Here is a 19344-nt window from a genome sequence, read left to right on the forward strand (position 1 = left end):
GTAGTTTTAGTAAGATGCCTTTAGCAAAAATTCTCTACAGCTGAGAGGAATACCAAACTCATTTAAAAAGTTTTCTTTCAGATTTTATCCATGTATCCTGTATCTTCTGATGAGATTATATTTATAAATGAACGATTACAGAATGAATTGTTCTTTTTTTATTTTTAAAATGTACTTGTTTATCCTCCACCTATATTTTTATACAGTTTTTAAAGGTTAAAGTCACCACAAAATGTTGCCGGTATTGCCTCTGTTTTACAGTATGTCGTAGCCTGTCTTACACCCGGTAGTTTGTGCCTCCCGCTCCCCAAGCCCTGTATTGCCTCTTTCCACATTCCCTCCACAGGTAACCACAAGTTTGTTTTCTGTATCTGTGAATCTGTTTCTTTTTTGTTATATTAACTAGTTTGTTGTGTTTTTTAGATTCTGCATATATAAGTGATATCATTCACTATTTGTCTTCCTCTCCTCTGACTAATTTCACTTAGCATAATGCCCCCCAATTTGGTAAAAGAATCTGGTAATGCAGGAGACCCAGTTCGATTCCTGGGTTGGGAAGATCTGCTGGAGAGGGAATAGGCTACTGACTCCAGTGTTCTTGGGCTTCCCTTGTAGCTCAGCTGGTAAAGAATCTGCCTGCAATGTGGGATACTTGGGTTCAATCCCTGGGTTAGGAAGATCCCATGGAGAAGGGAAAGGCTACCCACTCCAGTATTCTGGCCTGGGAATTCCAGGGACTGTATAGTCCATGGGGTCGCAAAGAGTCGGACACGACTGAGCAGCTTCCAGGTCCATCCATGTTGCTGTAAATGGCACAATTTCATTCTTTTTTGTGGTTGAGATATTCTGTTGGTATGGCAAACCACTTTAGTATTCTTGCCTTGAGAATCCCATGAACAGTATGAAAAGTCAAAACGATATGCCACTGAAAGATGGTCCCCAGGTCAGTAGGTGCCCAGTATGCTCCTGGAGAAGAGTAGAAAAATAATTCCAGAAAGAATGGAGAGATGGAGCCAAAGCAAAAACAGCACCCAGTTGTGGATGTGACTGGTGATGGAAGTAAAGTCTGATGCTGTAAAGAACAATATTACATAGGAACCTGGAATGTTAGGTCCATGAATCATGGTAAATTGGAAGTCAAACAGAAGATGATGGCAAGAGTAACATCGACATTTTAGGAATGAGTGAACTGAAGTGGACTGGAATGGGCAAATTTAACTCAGATGACCATTATATCTACTACTGTGGGCAAGAATCCCTTAGGAGAAATGGAGTAGCCCTCATAGTCAACAAAAGAGTCTGAAATACAGTACTTGGATGCAGTCTCAAAAATGACAGAATGATCTCTGTTCGTTTCCAAGGCAAACCATTCAATATCACAGTAATCCAAGTCTGTATCCCAATCAGTAATGCTGAAGAATCTGAAGTTGAATGGTTCTGTGAAGACCTACAAGACCTAGAACTAACACCCCAACAGGTTGTCTTCTTAGTTATAGGGAACTGGAATGCAAAAGATAGAGATACCTGGAATAACAGGCAAATTTGGCTTTGGAGTACAACATGAAGCAGGGCAAAGACTAATAGAGTTTTGCCAAGAGAATGCACTGGTCATAGCAAACACCCTCTTCCAACAACACAAGAGAAGACTCTACACATGGATATCACCAGATGGTCAAAATCAGAATCAGAATGATTATATTCTTTGTAGCCAAAGATGGAGAAGCCCTATACAGTCAGCAAAAACAAGACCAGGAGCTGACTATGGCTCAGATCATGAACTCCTTATTGCAAAATTCAGATTTCAAGGAAGTAGGGAAAACCACTAGACCATACAGGTACGATCTAAATCAAATCCCATACGATTATACAGTAGAAGTGACAAATTCCAGGGATTAGATCTGATAGACAGAGTGCCTGAAGAACTATGGACAGAGGTTCAAGACCATCCCCAAGAAAAAGAAATGCAAAAAGGCAAAATGGTTGTCTGAGGAGGCCTTACAAATAGCTGAGAAAAGAGGAGAAGCTAAAGGCAAAAGAGAAAAGGAAAGGTATACCCATTTGAATGCAGAGTTCCAGAGATTAGCAGGGAGAGATAAGAAAGCCTTCCTTGGTGATCAGTGCAAAGAAGTAGAAGAAAACAATAGAATGGGAAAGACTAGAGATCTCTTCAAGAAAATTAGAGATACCAAGGGAACATTTCATGGAAAGATACACACAATAAAGGACCAAAACGGTATGGACCTAACAGAAGCAGAAGATATTAAAGAGGTGGCAAGAATACACAGAAGAACTGTACAAAAAAGATCTTTATGACCCAGATAATCACAATGGTATATTCACTCACCAGGAGCCAGACATTTTGGAATGCAAAGTCAAGTGGGCCTTAGGAAGCATCACTATGACCAAAACTAGTGTAGGTGATGGAATTCCAGCTGAGCTATTTCAAATCCTAAAAGATGATGCTGTGAAAACGCTGCACTCAATATGCCAGCAAATTTGGAAAACTCAGCAGTGGCCAGGACTGGAAAAGGTCAGTTTTCATTCCAATCTCAAAGAAAGGCAATGCCAAAGAATGCTCAAACTACCGCATGATTGCACTCATCTCACACGCTAGCAAAGCAATGCTCAAAATTCTCCAAGCCAGGCTTCAACAGTATGTGAACCGTAAACTTCCAGATCTTCAAACTGGATTTAGAAAAGGCAGAGGAACCAGAGATCAAATTGCCAACATACTTTGGATCATCAAAAAAGCAAGAGTTCCAAAAAAACATCTACTTCTGCTTTATTGACTATGCCAATGCCTTTGACTCTGTGGATCACAACAAACTGGAAAATTCTTAAAGAGATGGGAATACCAGAGCACCTGACCTGCCTCCTAAGAAATCTATATGCAGGTCAAGAAGCAACAGAACTGGACATGGAACAACAGACTGGTTCCAAATCAGCAAAGGATATGTCAAGGCTGTATGTTGTCACCCTGCTTATTTAACTTCTATGCAGAGTGCATCATGCAAAATGCTGGGCTGGATGAAGCACAAGCTGGAATCAATTTTCCGGGACAAGTATCAATAACCTCAGATATGCAGATGATACCACCCTTATGGCAGAAAGCGAAGAACTAAAGAGCCTCTTGATGAAGGTGAAAAAGGAGAATGAGAAATCTGACTTAAAACTCAGCATTCAGAAAACTAAGATCATGGCTTCTGGTCTCATCACTTTATGGCAAATAGATGGGGAAACAGTGGAAACAGTGACAGTGTTTATTTTGGGGGGCTCCAAAAATCACTGCAGATGGTAACTTCAGCCATGAAATTAAAAGACGCTTACTCCTTGGAAGGAAAGTTATGATCAACCTAGACAGCACATTAAAAAACAGAGACATTACTTTGCCAACCAAGGTCTGTCTAGTCGAAGCTATGGCTCTTCCAGTAGTCATGTATGGAAGTAAGAGTTGGACTATAAAGAAAGCTGAGTACTGAAGAATTGATGCCTTTTGAACTGTGGTGTTGGAGAAGACTTGAGAGTTGAACTTCAAGGAGATCCAACCAGTCGATCCTAAAGGAAATCAATCCTGAATATTCATTGGAAGGACTGATGTTGAAGCTGAAACTCCAATACTTTGGCCACCTGATGCAAAGAACTGACTCATTGGAAAAGACCCTGACACTGGGAAAGATTGAAGGCGGGAGGAGAACAGGACAACAGAGAATAAGATGGTTACATGGCATCACCAACTCAATGGACATGAGTTTGAGCAAGCTCCAGGATTTGGTGATGGACAGGGAAGCCTGGAGCGCTGCAGTCCATGGGGTTGCAAGGAGTCGGACATAACAGAGTGGCTGAACTGATGCATGTGTTTGTGTGTGTACCACATCTTCCTGATTCATTCTTCTGTTCGTGAACACTTAAGTTTATTCCATATCTTGGCAGTTGTAAATCATGCTGTGAACGTTGCGGTTCATGTAGCTTTTCAAATTAGTGTTTATAGGTTTTTTGGATATGTATCCTGGTTTTTGCTGGGTCATATGGTTCTATTTTAGTTTTTTGAGGAACCTCCCTACTGTTACCAAAGTGGCTACACTACTTTACCACCAACAGTGTATGAGGCCTCCCTTTTCTCCACATTTTTGCCAATATTTGTTATTTGTGTTCTTTCTGATGCTAAGCACAATGAATTATTCCTTGTATCTGTAACATAGAATCTGCAACATGATAGCTGGCTATAAGTAACATGGGGTTAAGTCATAGTTCCTGAGAATCATGCCAGGGTTCACCTGCAGCTCAATGAGTCATTAGTTTAGAAGACCCACACCAGTGTGTATTTATATCTTTTTTATATAGATGGAGCCATTGAAATTGTTACAGTCTGAAAAATAATGTAAATTGACATAATGTCTGCAGCTTGTACCTGGTAGTTCCCCTCAACCATCTCTTTACCTTCATTTGGCATCTCCTCCTTGCTGTCCATTTACCAGTCATACTGATCTTTTAGTGCCTTGAGATGATTACTCTCTCTTCTGGACCCCAGGAAATGCTGTTTTCTTTTTCTGGACTGTTTTCTGTTTCATATGACTGGTCCTTTCTGGTCACTGTAGATATTACCACTTTAAGCATGCCTTCTTAAACTCCTTGAATTAGGCAAGTCCCCCTCTGTACTTCTTTTCCATCACAGAACAATCAATTTAAATTTAAATAATTTAGAGCTAGGAGATTTGCCTTTTTTTCAACACTGTAACCCCTAGTAAGTAGAAGTAACTCAGTAAGCATTTATTGACTTGATGAGTACATGCATGATATTTGCATCTCTTATTTCCTGTGATTAACATATTTGTCTTATTTTTTTCCCACTTAAGTAAAATGCTAATTTTTTTTCTTCTCAAGAGTTTGGCTGAATTGGAAGCATTGTGTACTCATCTCTACATAGGGACTGATCTTACACAAAGAATAGAGGCTGAGAAAGCACTCCTGGAACTTATTGACAGCCCAGAATGTCTCAGCAAGTGTCAACTTTTATTAGAACAAGGAACAGTAAGTATTTGATAATAGCAATTAACAATGAAAGATCGGTAGGTATATGTCAGTGTTAATCAATGCATGTAGGTTAGCAGTGTCGGTTAACTGATAGGTATTACTACATGTCTTTTTACTATGGTTTATTTGACTGTCAAAGAATTGGAATGCCTAGAAAGAATATTTAAGAAAGATCCCAGGAGGTAGAAATAGCATGAATCGAAATACTTGCTTGATTCCTCTTGGTCCCCTTTTAAGTCTTCTATCAGTGGTAAAAGTTGTATTTTAAAAAGTTGGAATTAAAAAAAGTCTAGGTGGAAGAAGCAGATTGTAATTAACTCTGAAATGTGAAAGAATGATTCAGAGGAATGCTGATTACTTCTTGTCTTCCTGTATTATGCAGTTTCATATCCATTCATTCAGCATCATTTAGCAAATATTTAATTGTAAAAGCAGGCATTGTACTACCTACTTGCTTTATCCACATGCATTAAAGTAACTCATAGTTTATCTGAGAAGGCATAGATATTTAAATAAAGAGCTGTGGAGTGATATGATAAGCACTATAGTAAGAGGTTGTAGAGCAGAGGTTGGAAAAAAGCAGACTTTTTCTGTAAAGGGCCAGATTGTAAATATTTTAGTCTTTGTGGACCAAGATGAAAAATCAAGGATGTTTTGTAAATATGCCTATCAGAAGAGAGAAAAAAATTTCCATGAAGTTTTATTGATGAAATTTAAAATAATTATAATTGAGTACAGTTTTTTGTAGTGTAAGTCTACTGATGAAAAGAATTGAATTATTCTTTTAGCCATAACATTTTGCTTAATTGATGTTCAGAGTTGATATTTCCTGTCATTAGCATTGATTTTAAATGTTCATATGTTAATACTTATTTGTAAAGAGATTTTACAAATTTCATCTTTAAAAATGTCTTTTCACACAGATAGATACTGCCAAGTATTGATATCACTTTATGAGCATATGATTTTAATTAAGCATATTCATCACTTAGATGGCATGTATAAAACTGCATTAAAATTTCTCTTGATATTTGCCTTTTAGGATGTGATTATATTCTAAGTTAATCACTTGCAGTTGAAGGTTAGGTGAAGGTGCCTGAATTGCTCAGTTAAATGGATTTTGAAATTTGCTTTGCACTTATATCAAGGCCTGAAAAATGTGCTGTTTCAAACATAGTTTGAACTCAGAAAATATACTCAGGAATAGAGATTTGGCTACTTGTTTTAACATTTGACAGTGTGGAAAGTATATAAAACAGCTTGATATTATTTGTGATTTAATCAGTGTTAGTTGTTATTAGAATGACTCTTGCATTTTAAGTTTCATATTAGTACTAAGCACTATTTGCCTTTTATACAATTTTGTAATGTTAGGTTGAATTCATTAAGAGACTTTTATCAAGTTTGCAGTGAAAACTAATTGCAAAAGCCATTTAATGTTTAACAGTAGTGAATTAAGATGGTTCTTCTCATTCAGAAAATTTTCAGTCTTAGTCCTGAGCCAAAAACAAAAAATTGCAGTAAGACTTCACCACTGCCAGGCTACTCAACTACTGTATGTAGGGCAAGTCAGAATTTTAAGCTTCTGTTTCCGATAGAAATTGTCAGAACTGAAGATGAATTCATGAAAGTGAGTTAAATCCGCTGTTACTACCATTGATTCATTAACACATGATAGATTCAAATCTTTACTGCTGCTGCTGCTAAGTCTTTACTACAAAATATCTGCCGATGACAATAAGATGAATAACCAGACTCTAGACGCTTACGTTTTTACAAGCTTTGTAAATTTGTCCAACTAAGCCTTTTCTGTTCCATATATTTTTACCACTGGTTGTGACACATTTTAGCAACCACTTTAGGTTGTACAAATTAGTATTTTCTCAGCTTCTTTGAAAATATTCTGCCCAGTAGTTTCATGCAGAGTCTTCATGAAGGTTAATTCTTTAGTCCCTTCAAACTTAGCATTGGGTTCTGGAATAAGCAGATCATATTGGTAACAGTATGAGCTGCACATGTTGATAACATCTGTTAACTCATAAAGAGCTAAGGAGAGCCTCCAAATCTTTCACCTGGTTTGAAATTGAATTTTGATGTTGCTCTGTTGTTTTCAACTGTCCGGGCCTTATTCTCATTGAAAGGCAAGTAGTCTGAAATTCATTTTTTCTGCATATGTAACTTTGGCTACTGAAAATAATGGTGATTTAATTAACTCTTTGACGGTAAGTGGCTTTTCTTACTTGGCTAACAAGCCATTTCAAAACCTAACTTTGGTTGTAGTCTTTATTTTTTTGTGGAGAAATTTCAGTGTTATATATATTCTGTTTAAAATTTTCTCCTTTTTCTGACTTGATTCCCTGTGAGTTAGGAATATTGGCAGGAGTACCCAGTCTGATATTGTCAGCATATATTGTATTCTTTTAGGACAGCTATAGTCCCATTGCATAAAAAGCACATTGCTTTGCTCTCTAATTCAATAACAAAATAATCCACATTTCGCTGTGCCTTAAAAGTTAGACATTTGAAGTCTACTCCTATCTTTTCTTGTTTTGACATGACAGATATGTGCTGGTAATAATAAAAGGTACATGTCATGTCGTGCTGATACTCATGGTACTTTATATTTTGTGAGAGTTAGTAAGTACATCATAGAAGTTTATAGTGCATTGAGCAGCGGTAGAAGGCAACGAGTGCCATATACTGTTTTATATGGCACATACACTCCCGCATATTTGACTCTGCTGTCATAGTCTGAAAGCAGACATAGACAATATGTACATGAGTGAGTGTGGCTATGTTCTATTGAATTTTGTTTATGGATTGAAATTTAGATGTCATGTAATTTTCATATGTCACAAAATAGTATGAATATTATTATTTTTATTTTTTGCCAACTGTTTAAAATAGTAAAAACCATTCATAGCTCATGGGCCTTGCAAGAACAGACAGGATTTGATCCACAGGGCTTAGTTTGCTGACCTCTGGTCTAGAGAATAAAAAAGAAAGGACTGTCTTTACAAGAGATTGCTGCGGGTATAGTGAATAACTGAACAGGCTTTTGAAAGCTTGAGTGCACGCAATTGGTGGCCAGAGTGAATACAGCCAATATGGATCTGAAGGAGGGGAGAGGTCAGGATAGGAAAGACGTTGAAAGGAACTGTAAGAGGGTTGTTCTGGACAGAGGATAGTGAAGAGAAGAACCAGATGAATTTGAAGAGATAATCAGAGGCCAGATTATGCAGTACTGTGTAGACATGATAAGTGTATTTTGTTTGAACTTGCTCATTATCTTTTTTTTTCCCCTCTAAACTGCTTGCTGTTTGCAAAGGCTTCCTCAGCTACCCTTATGAGGGATTTTTTGTTCGTGTGTGTATGTATGTCTGTGTTATATTTTATCTTTTGTAGATCTGCCAATTTGGAAAACCATAAAAATAACCAATATGCTTAGGAAAAGTTCCTATCATAGTATATGATAATAATAAATAAAATATATTTCTTTACAGACATCCTATGCTCAACTCCTTGCAGCAACTTGTCTTTCAAAACTTGTTAGCCGAGTCAGTCCTTTGCCAGTTGAACAGAGAATAGATATCAGTAAGTGGTTTATTATGCTTTTTAAAATCATATTGCACTTTAAAAATAACTTCTTTTAAATATACTCAACTGTTAACAGACTTGCAAGTTATTCTGTCATTTTTAAAGATGAGTAGTCAAGTCTCCTTTACACATGTGGTGATGAATGATGATGTGTAATACAAAAATGTGTCATCAAAAAAGCATCTGTTTAGTTTGATAATAAATAATAAGAAGTAGCATTTTATTGTCTGTGCCAGGGGCCCCAAAGCCCTGGATTGCAGATCCACACTGATTCTCAACCTGTTAGGAACCCAGTCACACAGCAGGAGGTGAATGGCAGACAGGCAAGCAAAGCTTCACCTGCTGCTCCCCACTTGGATTACTGCCTGAACCATACCTCTCACCACCAGCACACCGTGGAAAAATTGTCTTCCATGAAACTGGTCCCTGGTGACAAAGGATGGGGATCAATCATCTGTACCATATACTAAGATTTGCACTATCTCGTTTTATTTACCAAACTTCTGAGATGTGCACTATTGTTATCCTCATTTTATAAATGAGGAAATTTCATTTGATAGGCTCTATAATGTACCCAAGATCACACAGGTAGAAGAAATAGAGCTGATTCAAACTTACACAGTTTGTGTGGAGTCCATGCTCTTAGCGATTGTCTTAACTTCATATACAACTAGATGATGGGAAAAGCCTACTCTCTATTCTCAGAATACTGTATCAAAATCATGTGGGATGCATATAAAATTGAAAGACGTTTCCTTCTTACTAGGGAAATAATGTGTTTAGGGAGAACAGTGCTTGAAACTTAGTGTAGTTGGAAAATTGATTCTATGATATACCAATATGTTTTTCAAAGGTAAGATATTAAAAAGATTTTAAGTGTGCGTTTGTTTTTTGTGTGGACAAAGCTCTAATAGTTGAGGTATGGGGTTTTTTTTTTTGGTTATCTTTTTCATATTGGAAGTAGACTGTTGACTCATTCTACTCTCTAGCCTCAAGGTTCACATAGTTCATGTTTGTGTAACAGAAAAATTATAGTATTATGTATGATGGTTCTTTTAAGCTCAGTTTTTGAATGATCAAATCCCACGATGATTCATCATTTGTCTTATATGTTTGATATTTCTCTTTAAGTACCTAAGAACAGAGGGGAACTTCTTCAACTTGATAAAGAACATCTACCCAAAAACCTATGGGCTGAAGACTGTCTAGAGAATTTATCCATTCTCTCATGGAGTTGTGTGTTTAAGAAAGCAAAAGAGAAATCTGCAATTTAAAAAATAAGTCAAATGTTATAAACCTGTCATAACGTGATTTTGTTTAACTTTTTACACATACACAAACATATTTTAGGTAGACTTTCTTTTGGAGCACTGTTAGCTTCACAGAAAAATTGAACAAAAAGTACAAAGAATTCCTGTATACCTCTTTGGTCCTGTACCTGTATAGCCTCCCTCAGTATTAGCATCCACCATTATTAGCATCCTGCACCAGAGTGGGTACCTTCGTTACAGCTGCTATAACCTACATTGATACATCATTATCACCCAAATTCCGTAGTTTACATTAGAGTTCATTGTTGGTGTTGTATCGTCTGTGGGGTTGGATAAATATGTAAATGACACATAGCCTCCATTACTGTATTATATATAGTATTTTACTGCCCTAAAACGCCTGTGTTCCAACTATTCATCTCTCCCTTCCTTCTAACTCCTGGCAACCACTGATTTTATTCTTTCCGTAGTTTTGCCTTTTTAGAATGTCATATAGTTGAAATTATGTGTGTAACCTTTTCAGATTGGCATCTTTTACTTATTAATATGCATTTAAGGTTCTCCATGTTTTCTCATGGCTTAGTAGATCATTTCTTTTTAATACTGACTGACATGTCATTGTCTGAATGCACCATGGATTATCTGCTCACCTACCACAGTTTATCAGTTCACCTGTTGAAGTACACCTTGATTTCTTCCAAGTTTTGGCAATTATGAATAAAACTGCTATAAAGCAGGTTTTTGTGTATATATAAGTTCTCACCTCATTTGGGTAAATACTAAGAAGAGTGCTGGATTGTATGTATGATAAGAGTATGTTTAGATTTATAAGAAATCACCAAACTGCCTTCCAAAGGGGCTGTACCAGTTTTACATTCTTATTAGTGGTGAGAATTCCATGCTCCCACATACTTGCTACATTCGGCGTTTTCAGTGTTGTGGATTTTGACCATTCTTATATGGCTTGCTAATAAAATGTCATGTTGAATGTCTTTTCATATGCTTATTTGTCATCTGTATATTTTCTTTGATGAGGTGTCTAAATCTTTTGCCTATTTTTAAGTCAGGTTGCTTTCTTATTGTTGAGTTTTAAGAGTTCCTTGTGTATTTTTTTTAATTTAATTTTATTTATTTATTTTTTTTGTTTGTTTTTTGTTTTTTATTTTATTTTTAAACTTTACATAATTGTATTAGTTTTGCCAAATATCAAAATGAATCCGCCACAGGTATACCTGTGTTCCCCATCCTGAACCCTCCTCCCTCCTCCCTCCCCATACCCTCCCTCTGGGTTGTCCCAGTGCACCAGCCCCAAACATCCAGTATCGTGCATCGAACCTGGACTGGTGACTCGTTTGATACATGATATTATACATGTTTCAATGCCATTCTCCCAAATCTCCCCACCCTCTCCCTCTCCCACAGAGTCCATAAGACTGATCTATACATCAGTGTCTCTTTTGCTGTCTCGTACAGAGGGTTATTGTTACCATCTTTCTAAATTCCATGTATATGCGTTAGTATACTGTATCGGTGTTTTTCTTTCTTGTAAATAGTCCTTTATCAGGTCTTTTGCAAAGATTTCCCCCCAGTTTGTGGGTTGTCTTCTCATTCCTTTGGTCAGAAGCTTTTAATTTTAATGAAGTCCACATTATCAATTATTTTTTAATGTTATTTGTAAAATGTCATCACTAAACCTAAGGTCACCTATATTTTATTCCTTTTATCTTCTAGGAGTTTGTATAGTTTTGCATTTTATGTTTAGAGTTGTGATCCATTTTTAATTAATTTTTGTGAAAAGTGAAGGTTTTGTGTTTAGATTTTTTTTTTTTTTCGCATGTGGAGGTCCATTTCTGCTACCATTTGTTGAAAAGACTCTCTTTACTCCATTTTATCACCTTTGCTCCTTTGTCAAAGATCAGTTGAATGTATGTGGGTCTATTTCTGGGCTCTCTCTTCTGCTCTATTGATCTATTTGTTCTTTCACAAGTACCACACAGTCTTGATTACTGTAGCTTTATAAAAATAAGTCTTAAAGTTAGGTAGTGTCAGACCTCCATTTGTTTTTCTCCTTTAGTATTGTGTTGGCTCTTCTGGGTCTTTTGCCTCTTATATAAACATTAGAATCAATTTGTCAATATCCAAATTGCTTGGATTTTTATTGGAATTGCAATTGAATCTATAGATCAGTTTGGGAAGAACTGACATCTTGACAGCATTGAGTCTTCCTATTCATGAACATGGGATATTTCTTCATTTATTTAGTTCTTTCATTTTATTCATTAGCTGTGTTTTTTTTCTATAAATGTTCTTTATGAAGTTGAGAAAGTTCCCCCTCTGTTCCTCCTGTTTGCTGAAAGTTTTTTTTTTTGTCATGAATGTCTGTTGGATTTTTTTAAAATCTTTTTTTATATCTATTATGATCATGTGCTATTTCTTCTTTAGCCCATTGATATGATGGATTACATTAATTGATTTTCAGATGTTGAACAATGCTTGCATACCTAGGATACATGCCACTTGGTTGTTATTATAAAACTCTTTTTATGCATTGTTGAATTGCTTTGCCAGTAATTTGTTGAGGATTTTTGTTTCTATATTGATAAGAGATATTTTGCTCAACTATAAGTTTTCTTGTCTTGTTTTTGTCTACTTTTGGTATTAAGGTAATGTTGGCCTTATAGAATGAGTTAGAAGGAATTCCCTCTGCTTCTTTTTGTCCTGGAAGAGATTGTAGAGAATTAGTAGAATTTCTTTCTTAAATATTTGGTAGAATTCATCAGTGAACCCATCCAGGCCTGGTGTTTTCTGTTTTGGAAGGTTATTAATTATTGACTCAATTTAATAGATATGGGCCTATTCAAATTGTTTCTTTCACTTATATTTTTTAAGTGGATACTTAAAAGTGTACTTATTAAGAATGAGTGTACTCAAAAGAAATTTGGAAAAAAGAGAAAAGTAGAAACCTGTAACACAGTTTCAAGCAACAAATGATGTGTTTCCTTTATGAGTTTCTTGGTTTGACTTAACTACTCCTGCTCCCTCAAGTAGATTGAAATGTTATGACCGGTCTGACATGTGTAGTAGAATAATTGGCATGTCAGTTAAAATGGAAAATGTGAAGGTTGCCTCAAAGTCACATTGCCTTTCTTACATCAGCTCCAAATTTTTCAGTCTTTCATGATATGGTCCCAGACTTCCATTGTTTAACTCTATTGCCTGTTCTCTGTGTTCAGGACACTATTTTCTGCCTTTATCAGTATAATTTACAATATCTTACTATTGCTCATCAATTAAAATACCGTTTCTTCTCAGCTTGGCCACAAAGTCGTTTCTTGAGCTTCACACTGGTGGATCATCCTCATAGTCTTGTGTCTTCGTTGGTATTAGCCTGTTAGGTGTACCAGAGGTATTTTTCCAGAACCATGTTATTTCTGCCTTAGTGCGTTTTCTTAGTTTTCTCTAGCCTGGAATGTTATCCTTTTAATCTTCTTTTCAGATAAAACTATTAGTCCCTCAGTCATGTCTGACTCTTTGTGATCGCTTCCTCAGGGGATCTTCCTGACCCAGGGATTGAACCCAAGTTTCCTGCACTGCAGGCAGATTCTTTACCATCTAAACCACCAGGAAAGCCTCCCCCAAAAATGTTAGTTGCTCATTCGTGTCTGACTCTTTGCGACCCCATAGACTTCTCTGTCAGTGGGTTTCTCCAGGCAATAATACTGGAGTGGGTAACTATTCCCTTCTCCAGGGGATCTTCCCACCCTGGGGATAGAACCTGCCTGGCAGACATGTCCTTTACCATCTGAGCCACCAGGTCAATCCTTAAATAAAAATGTAGCTTAGTTTAATTACCTATATAAATCAATCAGTTCTCCTTCTCTTTCTCCCTCCTTTATTCAATCCCTACCTCCCTCTTTTCTTCCTTGCTAACTTCCCTTCAAACAGCTTTATTGAAGTATAATTTACATATCATAAAGTTGATTTAAGTGTACAATTTTTTATTTTTGGTAAATTTACAGATTTGTGTAAACATTTCCATCATACCCCCAAAATGCCCATACTCATTGACAGTTAGTCCTGCTCCCATACCACCAACCTCTAAGATGTTTTCTGCCTGTATAACGTTCACCTTTTGTGGATATTTCATGTAAATCTTACCATGTGTAGTTTTTTTACATCTGACTTCTTTCACTTAACAAAATGTTTTTGCGGTTCATCCATGTTGTAGTATGTGTTGATATTTCATTTTTAGTTATAGAATAATACTCCCTTGTATAGATATGTGATGTCCTGTTATCGTTTCGCCATTTGATGGACATTTGGGTAGTTTTTGCTTTTTTGACCACAATGAGTAATGCTACCATGAACATTGACACACGTTTTGTGTGTGGACATGTTTTCATTTCTCTTGAATAGATACCTGGGAGTGCAATCGCTGGGTCGTAGGTAGGTTTATTCTTAGCTTTTAAAGAACCTGCACTACTGTGGTTCAAAGTGCCTGTACCATTTCGTGTTTTTACCAGCAGTGTGTGAAGGTTGCAGTTTTCCCACCTCTTCACCTCCTAAATCTTACCTTGATCCTCTCTTCATAGTTTCTTTCTGTGTGTATTCTCTCTCAAAATACTTCTTAAGCTAGCTCTTGAGCTCAAATGTTTGTGTTCACAGTATCTGGAATTGTTCTCTTAAAGCATTTGGAGTTAATATTGAGGTATTTATATTCTCTTCACCTTTTCCCTGAAATAACATGCTAGCCTTTTGGACCAAAGTCCAAAGAGATTCTGAATCTCAAAGTCCAAAGTATCAAGAGATTGAGTCTTTCCCCTTTCTTTTATAATCTTTTTGTGTGTTTTTTAATAGACTTTGTGGCATATTTTTTACTTGACTTCAATTAATCAGTCAAAAATATTTCATATTAAATTTCTATAATGTGTAATATTGAAAGTATCAGCTGAATGATCATAAAGTGTGACTACAAGTTTGGACTTAGTAGAGTTTTTTTTTAATTTATTTATTTATTTTAATTGGAGTCTAATTACTTTACAGTTTTGTGGTGGTTTTGCCATACATTGACGTGAATCAGCCATGGGTGTACATGTCTATATGATTTGGCTGGTATTTGAAAACAACAAACAGAAACTCAAACCAGAACAACCTGGCCTCTATGACAAGTTGTTTCACCTCTTTGACTTTCATATTTTTTGCTAAGAAACAGAATAATAATAGCAATATCTTCACGTTGTTGTGAGAGCTACATAAAGCTTTTTTCAGCTCTTTTAATTTTAACTTGTTTCATAAATGCTAGGTGTTGTTGTTATTATCATATGGGCATTTGACATGCAAAGAGCCTCTAGTGTATAGCTTTCCAACTTTCTATTAACTTTTGTCTGGGAATTTTTCCAGCTGTTTGTTTCATTCTCCCATGTGTATTTCTGAACATTTCATTTTCTTCTTGGTATGACTTTTCCTTATTATCTTCGGCTGCTGCTGATGAGATTGCTGTTGTTTTGCTTGATTGTTATCATTGGCACTTGCTTATTAAACTGGAATACTATTATAAATCATGTATTGGGTTGGCCAAAAAGTTCATTCAGTTAGTTATTCACTATAGTTCTTGGTGATAATGAAAAACGTATCTTTTATTTTTACTTAAAATCAAACAGACTTTTCCAATAATAAGCATAACATGAGAATATGTGAAACATTCAACTAACATAACAGAAATAGAGTCTATTAAATTTTTTTTTTTTTGCCTTGGATAGTAAACGTATTAGCTGGTATCTTTTCTCAAGGTGTTTGGGAGTGGTGCTTGTTGATACCTACCTTAAATGTGAAACTTGGTTTGTCTCCCATTTGGTTTTATTATTTTTGAAATTACCTTGCCAGTGGTTACTGCTACTAACATATGGTTTCCTTATGTCCCTTCCAGGTTAAAATTTTTCAGGATATTAAAAATAAAACTAATAGAAGTAAATAAGTCGATTTTCTTTTATATTCAGATGGCTGTATCATTTTCTCAAGTTTTGTCGTGGAAATAAAAAATTATATGTAATGAAGTTTAAAAGAACCATATTGTTTTAATCCATAGGAGAAACAGTTTAATGCTAGGAAAATCTGTCTTTTAATCTAATTTGTGTAAGTGTGTGATTTTAATGTTAATAAAAATTAAGGTTGAAATGTGCCAGTTGTGAGAAATTTTTTTTCTTATGTCACGATTCTCATCATAATTGTCAAGAACAGCTGTTGAAAGTGTTCTCAAATTTTGGAGTTGTTTCCATTAAAGCTATTTTTAGTTAAATAGTGAAGTATTTACTTTTTCTTCACTCTTTTCCCAAATTGTATGCTGGCCTTTGAGGCCAAAGAAGAAGTGGAATCTTTTCCTTTTATAACATTTTTTTCTTCTGTTTTTCTGTTAGACTTTATGGCCTATTTTTGCCTAAGTTACTCCTCCATCGTAGCTGGAATTTGCTACCCACTGTTAATTATTTTGGTGTATAAACTTTATTCTAGGCTTTATTATTCTGTTCATACATTCTATAACTTACATACTTATTTTATTGCATTGTTTTATATGTACTTTTTCTGTCACTTAAACAGCCAGATAGTGTGTGGTCAGTCTTGCTATAACATGACATACGTATTCCTAAAAGTGACTGCCGTGCAGTGTCATGTAGTAAAAACCACTGAGCTTATTAGAGAAATGGGGTTATAGAAATAAAATTGGAACATTTTGTCAGTGACACATAAAAAAGGATAGAAGTCAAAAGGCATAGTAGAGTTTACACATGTTAAATGACTAAGAAATACTAAATAGTAGAATAAAGATGGGGTTTTATCTTGAAGAAGACTGAAGTTTGTCGAAGTGGGCTTACAAAGGGTTGCAATTTGTGAGTGGTAGAAGGTAGAATCTACAAAGTGGTAGAAGGAAGGTGATCTGATATAGGATGGAAAATTATGAAACCAAGAGGGATGAGTGAATTTGGTAACACACGAGATGAACTGAGAAAGCTAGTAGATACATGCATTTTGAGTATGGCTTGGTTTATTTGACTTGGTTGCAGTCTTCTATATTCATCTAGTGTTTTTTTTTTTCTAAATGAAATTATGCAAAAACAAAAATGACATCTGCATTATACTCATACTGTCTCCTAATATATCAGTTGAATTGGAACAAATTTGCTTTATACAGATAAGCCTTATAGGAAAACTGACTATGTGAGCAAGTACATATCTTGGAGAAAGGAATTAACTTTTTGTCAAAGAATGGGTCATCACTGCCTGTTTTTAGATGATTCATAATATGTTACTGAAAAGTCCAAATGATGAAAGAATATTTTTTTATTTTTACAGGAAACTACATTCTTAATTATGTGGCATCACAACCCAAGCTGGCTCCGTTTGTTATCCAAGCTTTAATTCAAGTCATAGCTAAAATCACTAAATCAGGGTGGTTTGAAGTTCAGAAAGACCGATTTGTCTTCAGAGAAATTATTGCTGATGTGAAGACGTTTCTTCAGGTAAGAAGGCCTTATTACATTATAAGAACAAAAGTAATTTTTGTTTGTTTGTTTGAAAAACTGCTTTTCTTAAAGCTGTATAGTTTGTTTTGTGGCTACTAGAATGATATTAATTATGATTTATTATTTATCCTCTGGAGCCTGTATTTTTTATTGCCAGGAAAAGAGGATCATGTCGTATTAACTTCCAAACCTGAAGAATGCAAATTATGTTTTGTAGTTTCAAAAATACATGTTGTCATTTCTAACTGTGTGAGTCTGTGTATTGCATATATGCACACGTGTATATTTTCATGTATTTTATCTAACTTAATGCTTATTACATCTCTTTGAAGGGAATTACATTTTATAAATGAGAAACTGAGGCTTAGAAAAGTTAGTTAATTTGTATAGGGTTGCATAGTGACCTTGTAAAGCATGGTGATAGTACTTCAGCAGGTTTTCTAACTTAAGACACATTAAAAATTTTTTTATCTTATACCATGTTGAGTCATACTAGTTTCTCAAGAATGTTTTTAACCTAAATGACTGAAATTATAACATACACAAGTTCAGGTATTTGGGCTGGAAAAAAAAAGGGAAGAAAAGCCGTGCTGTGTTGTGCTTAGTGGCTCAGTCGTGTCTGATTCTTTGTGACCCCGTGGACTGTAGCCCACTAGGCTCCTCTGTCCATGGGGATTCTCCAGGCAAGAATACTGGAGTGTGTAGCCTATCCCTTCTGCAGGGGATCTTCCCAACCCAGGAATTGAACCAGGGTTTCCTGCATTGCAGTTGGATTCTTTACCAGCTGAGCTATCAGGGAAGCCCAAATAAAAGCTAGGGAACACTAATTTAAATTGTTCCAGTGATTCCATTTGCCATTCCACACAGTATGTTCCAGAGTTTGATATGGGGAACTTAAATCTGCTCTTTTGTGTTCCTCTGTGCCTCTTAGGATGACCATCATGCCCTGTTTGGTATGATTCAGATACTTAAAGATAGTTTGTTCAGTTTAGTTGCTCAGTTGTGTCCGACTCTGCGACCACGTGGACTGCAGCATGCCAGGCCTCCCTGTCCATCATCAATCTCAGAGTTTACTCAAACTCATGTCCTTTGAGTCAGTGATGCCATCCAACCATATCATCCTCTGTTGTCCCCTTCTCCTCTTGCCTTCAATCTTTCCTAGCATCAGGGCCTTTTCCAATGAGTCAGTTCTTTGCATCAGGTGGCCAAAGTATGGAGTTTCAGCTTCAACATCAGTCCTTCCAATGTATATTCAGGACTGATTTCCTTTAGGATTGACTGGTTGGATCTCCTTGCAGTCCAAGAAACTCTCAAGAGTCTTCTCCAACACCATAGTTCAAAAGCATCAATTCTTCAGCACTCAGCTTGCTTTATAGTCCAACTCTCACATCCATACATACTGGAAAAACCATAGCCTTTTTGTTGGCAAAGTAATGTCTCTGCTTTTTAATGTGCTGTCTAGGTTGGTCATAACTTTTCTTCCAAGGAGTAAGCGTCTTTTAATTTCATGGCTGCAGTCACCATCTGCAGTGATTTTTGGAGCCCAAAAAAATAAAATCTGACACTGTTTCCACTGTTTCCCCATCTATTTGCCATGAAGTGATGGGACCACATGCCATGATCTTCATTTTCTGAAAGTTGAGTTTTAAGCCAACTCTTTCACTGTCCTCTTTCACTTTCATCAAGAGGCTCTTTAGTTCTTCTTTGCTTTCTGCCATAAGGGTGGTGTCATCTGCATATCTGACGTTATTGGGATTTCTCCCAGCAGTCTTAATTCCAGCTTGTACTTCATCCAGCCCAGCATTTCTCATGATGTGCTCTGAATGTAACTTAAATAAGCAGGGTGACAATATACAGCCTTGACGTACTCCTTTCCTGATTTGGAACCAGTCTGTTATTCCATGTCCATTTCTAACTGTTGCTTCCTG

At 36.1% G+C, this 19344-nt stretch overlaps 1 protein-coding gene across 5 annotated transcripts in view; it reads left to right on the forward strand.

The window, feature by feature from the left end:
* RANBP17 (RAN binding protein 17) overlaps positions 1-19344 on the forward strand; it is a 383888-nt gene that overhangs the window by 9353 nt on the left and 355191 nt on the right. For all 5 annotated transcript variants that reach the window (XR_009491905.1, XM_059878829.1, XM_059878830.1 and 2 more), the window contains exons 2-4: positions 4882-5028; positions 8535-8625; positions 17247-17413. Coding sequence is in view for 4 of the 5 variants with exons in the window: in XM_059878829.1 (XP_059734812.1) it covers positions 4882-5028; positions 8535-8625; positions 17247-17413 (405 nt within the window). In the remaining variant the exon portion in view is untranslated. The remainder of the gene's footprint in view (positions 1-4881; positions 5029-8534; positions 8626-17246; positions 17414-19344) is intronic.

This window comes from Bos taurus, chromosome 20, assembly GCF_002263795.3.
Source record: "Bos taurus isolate L1 Dominette 01449 registration number 42190680 breed Hereford chromosome 20, ARS-UCD2.0, whole genome shotgun sequence".
Lineage (NCBI taxonomy): Eukaryota > Metazoa > Chordata > Mammalia > Artiodactyla > Bovidae > Bos > Bos taurus.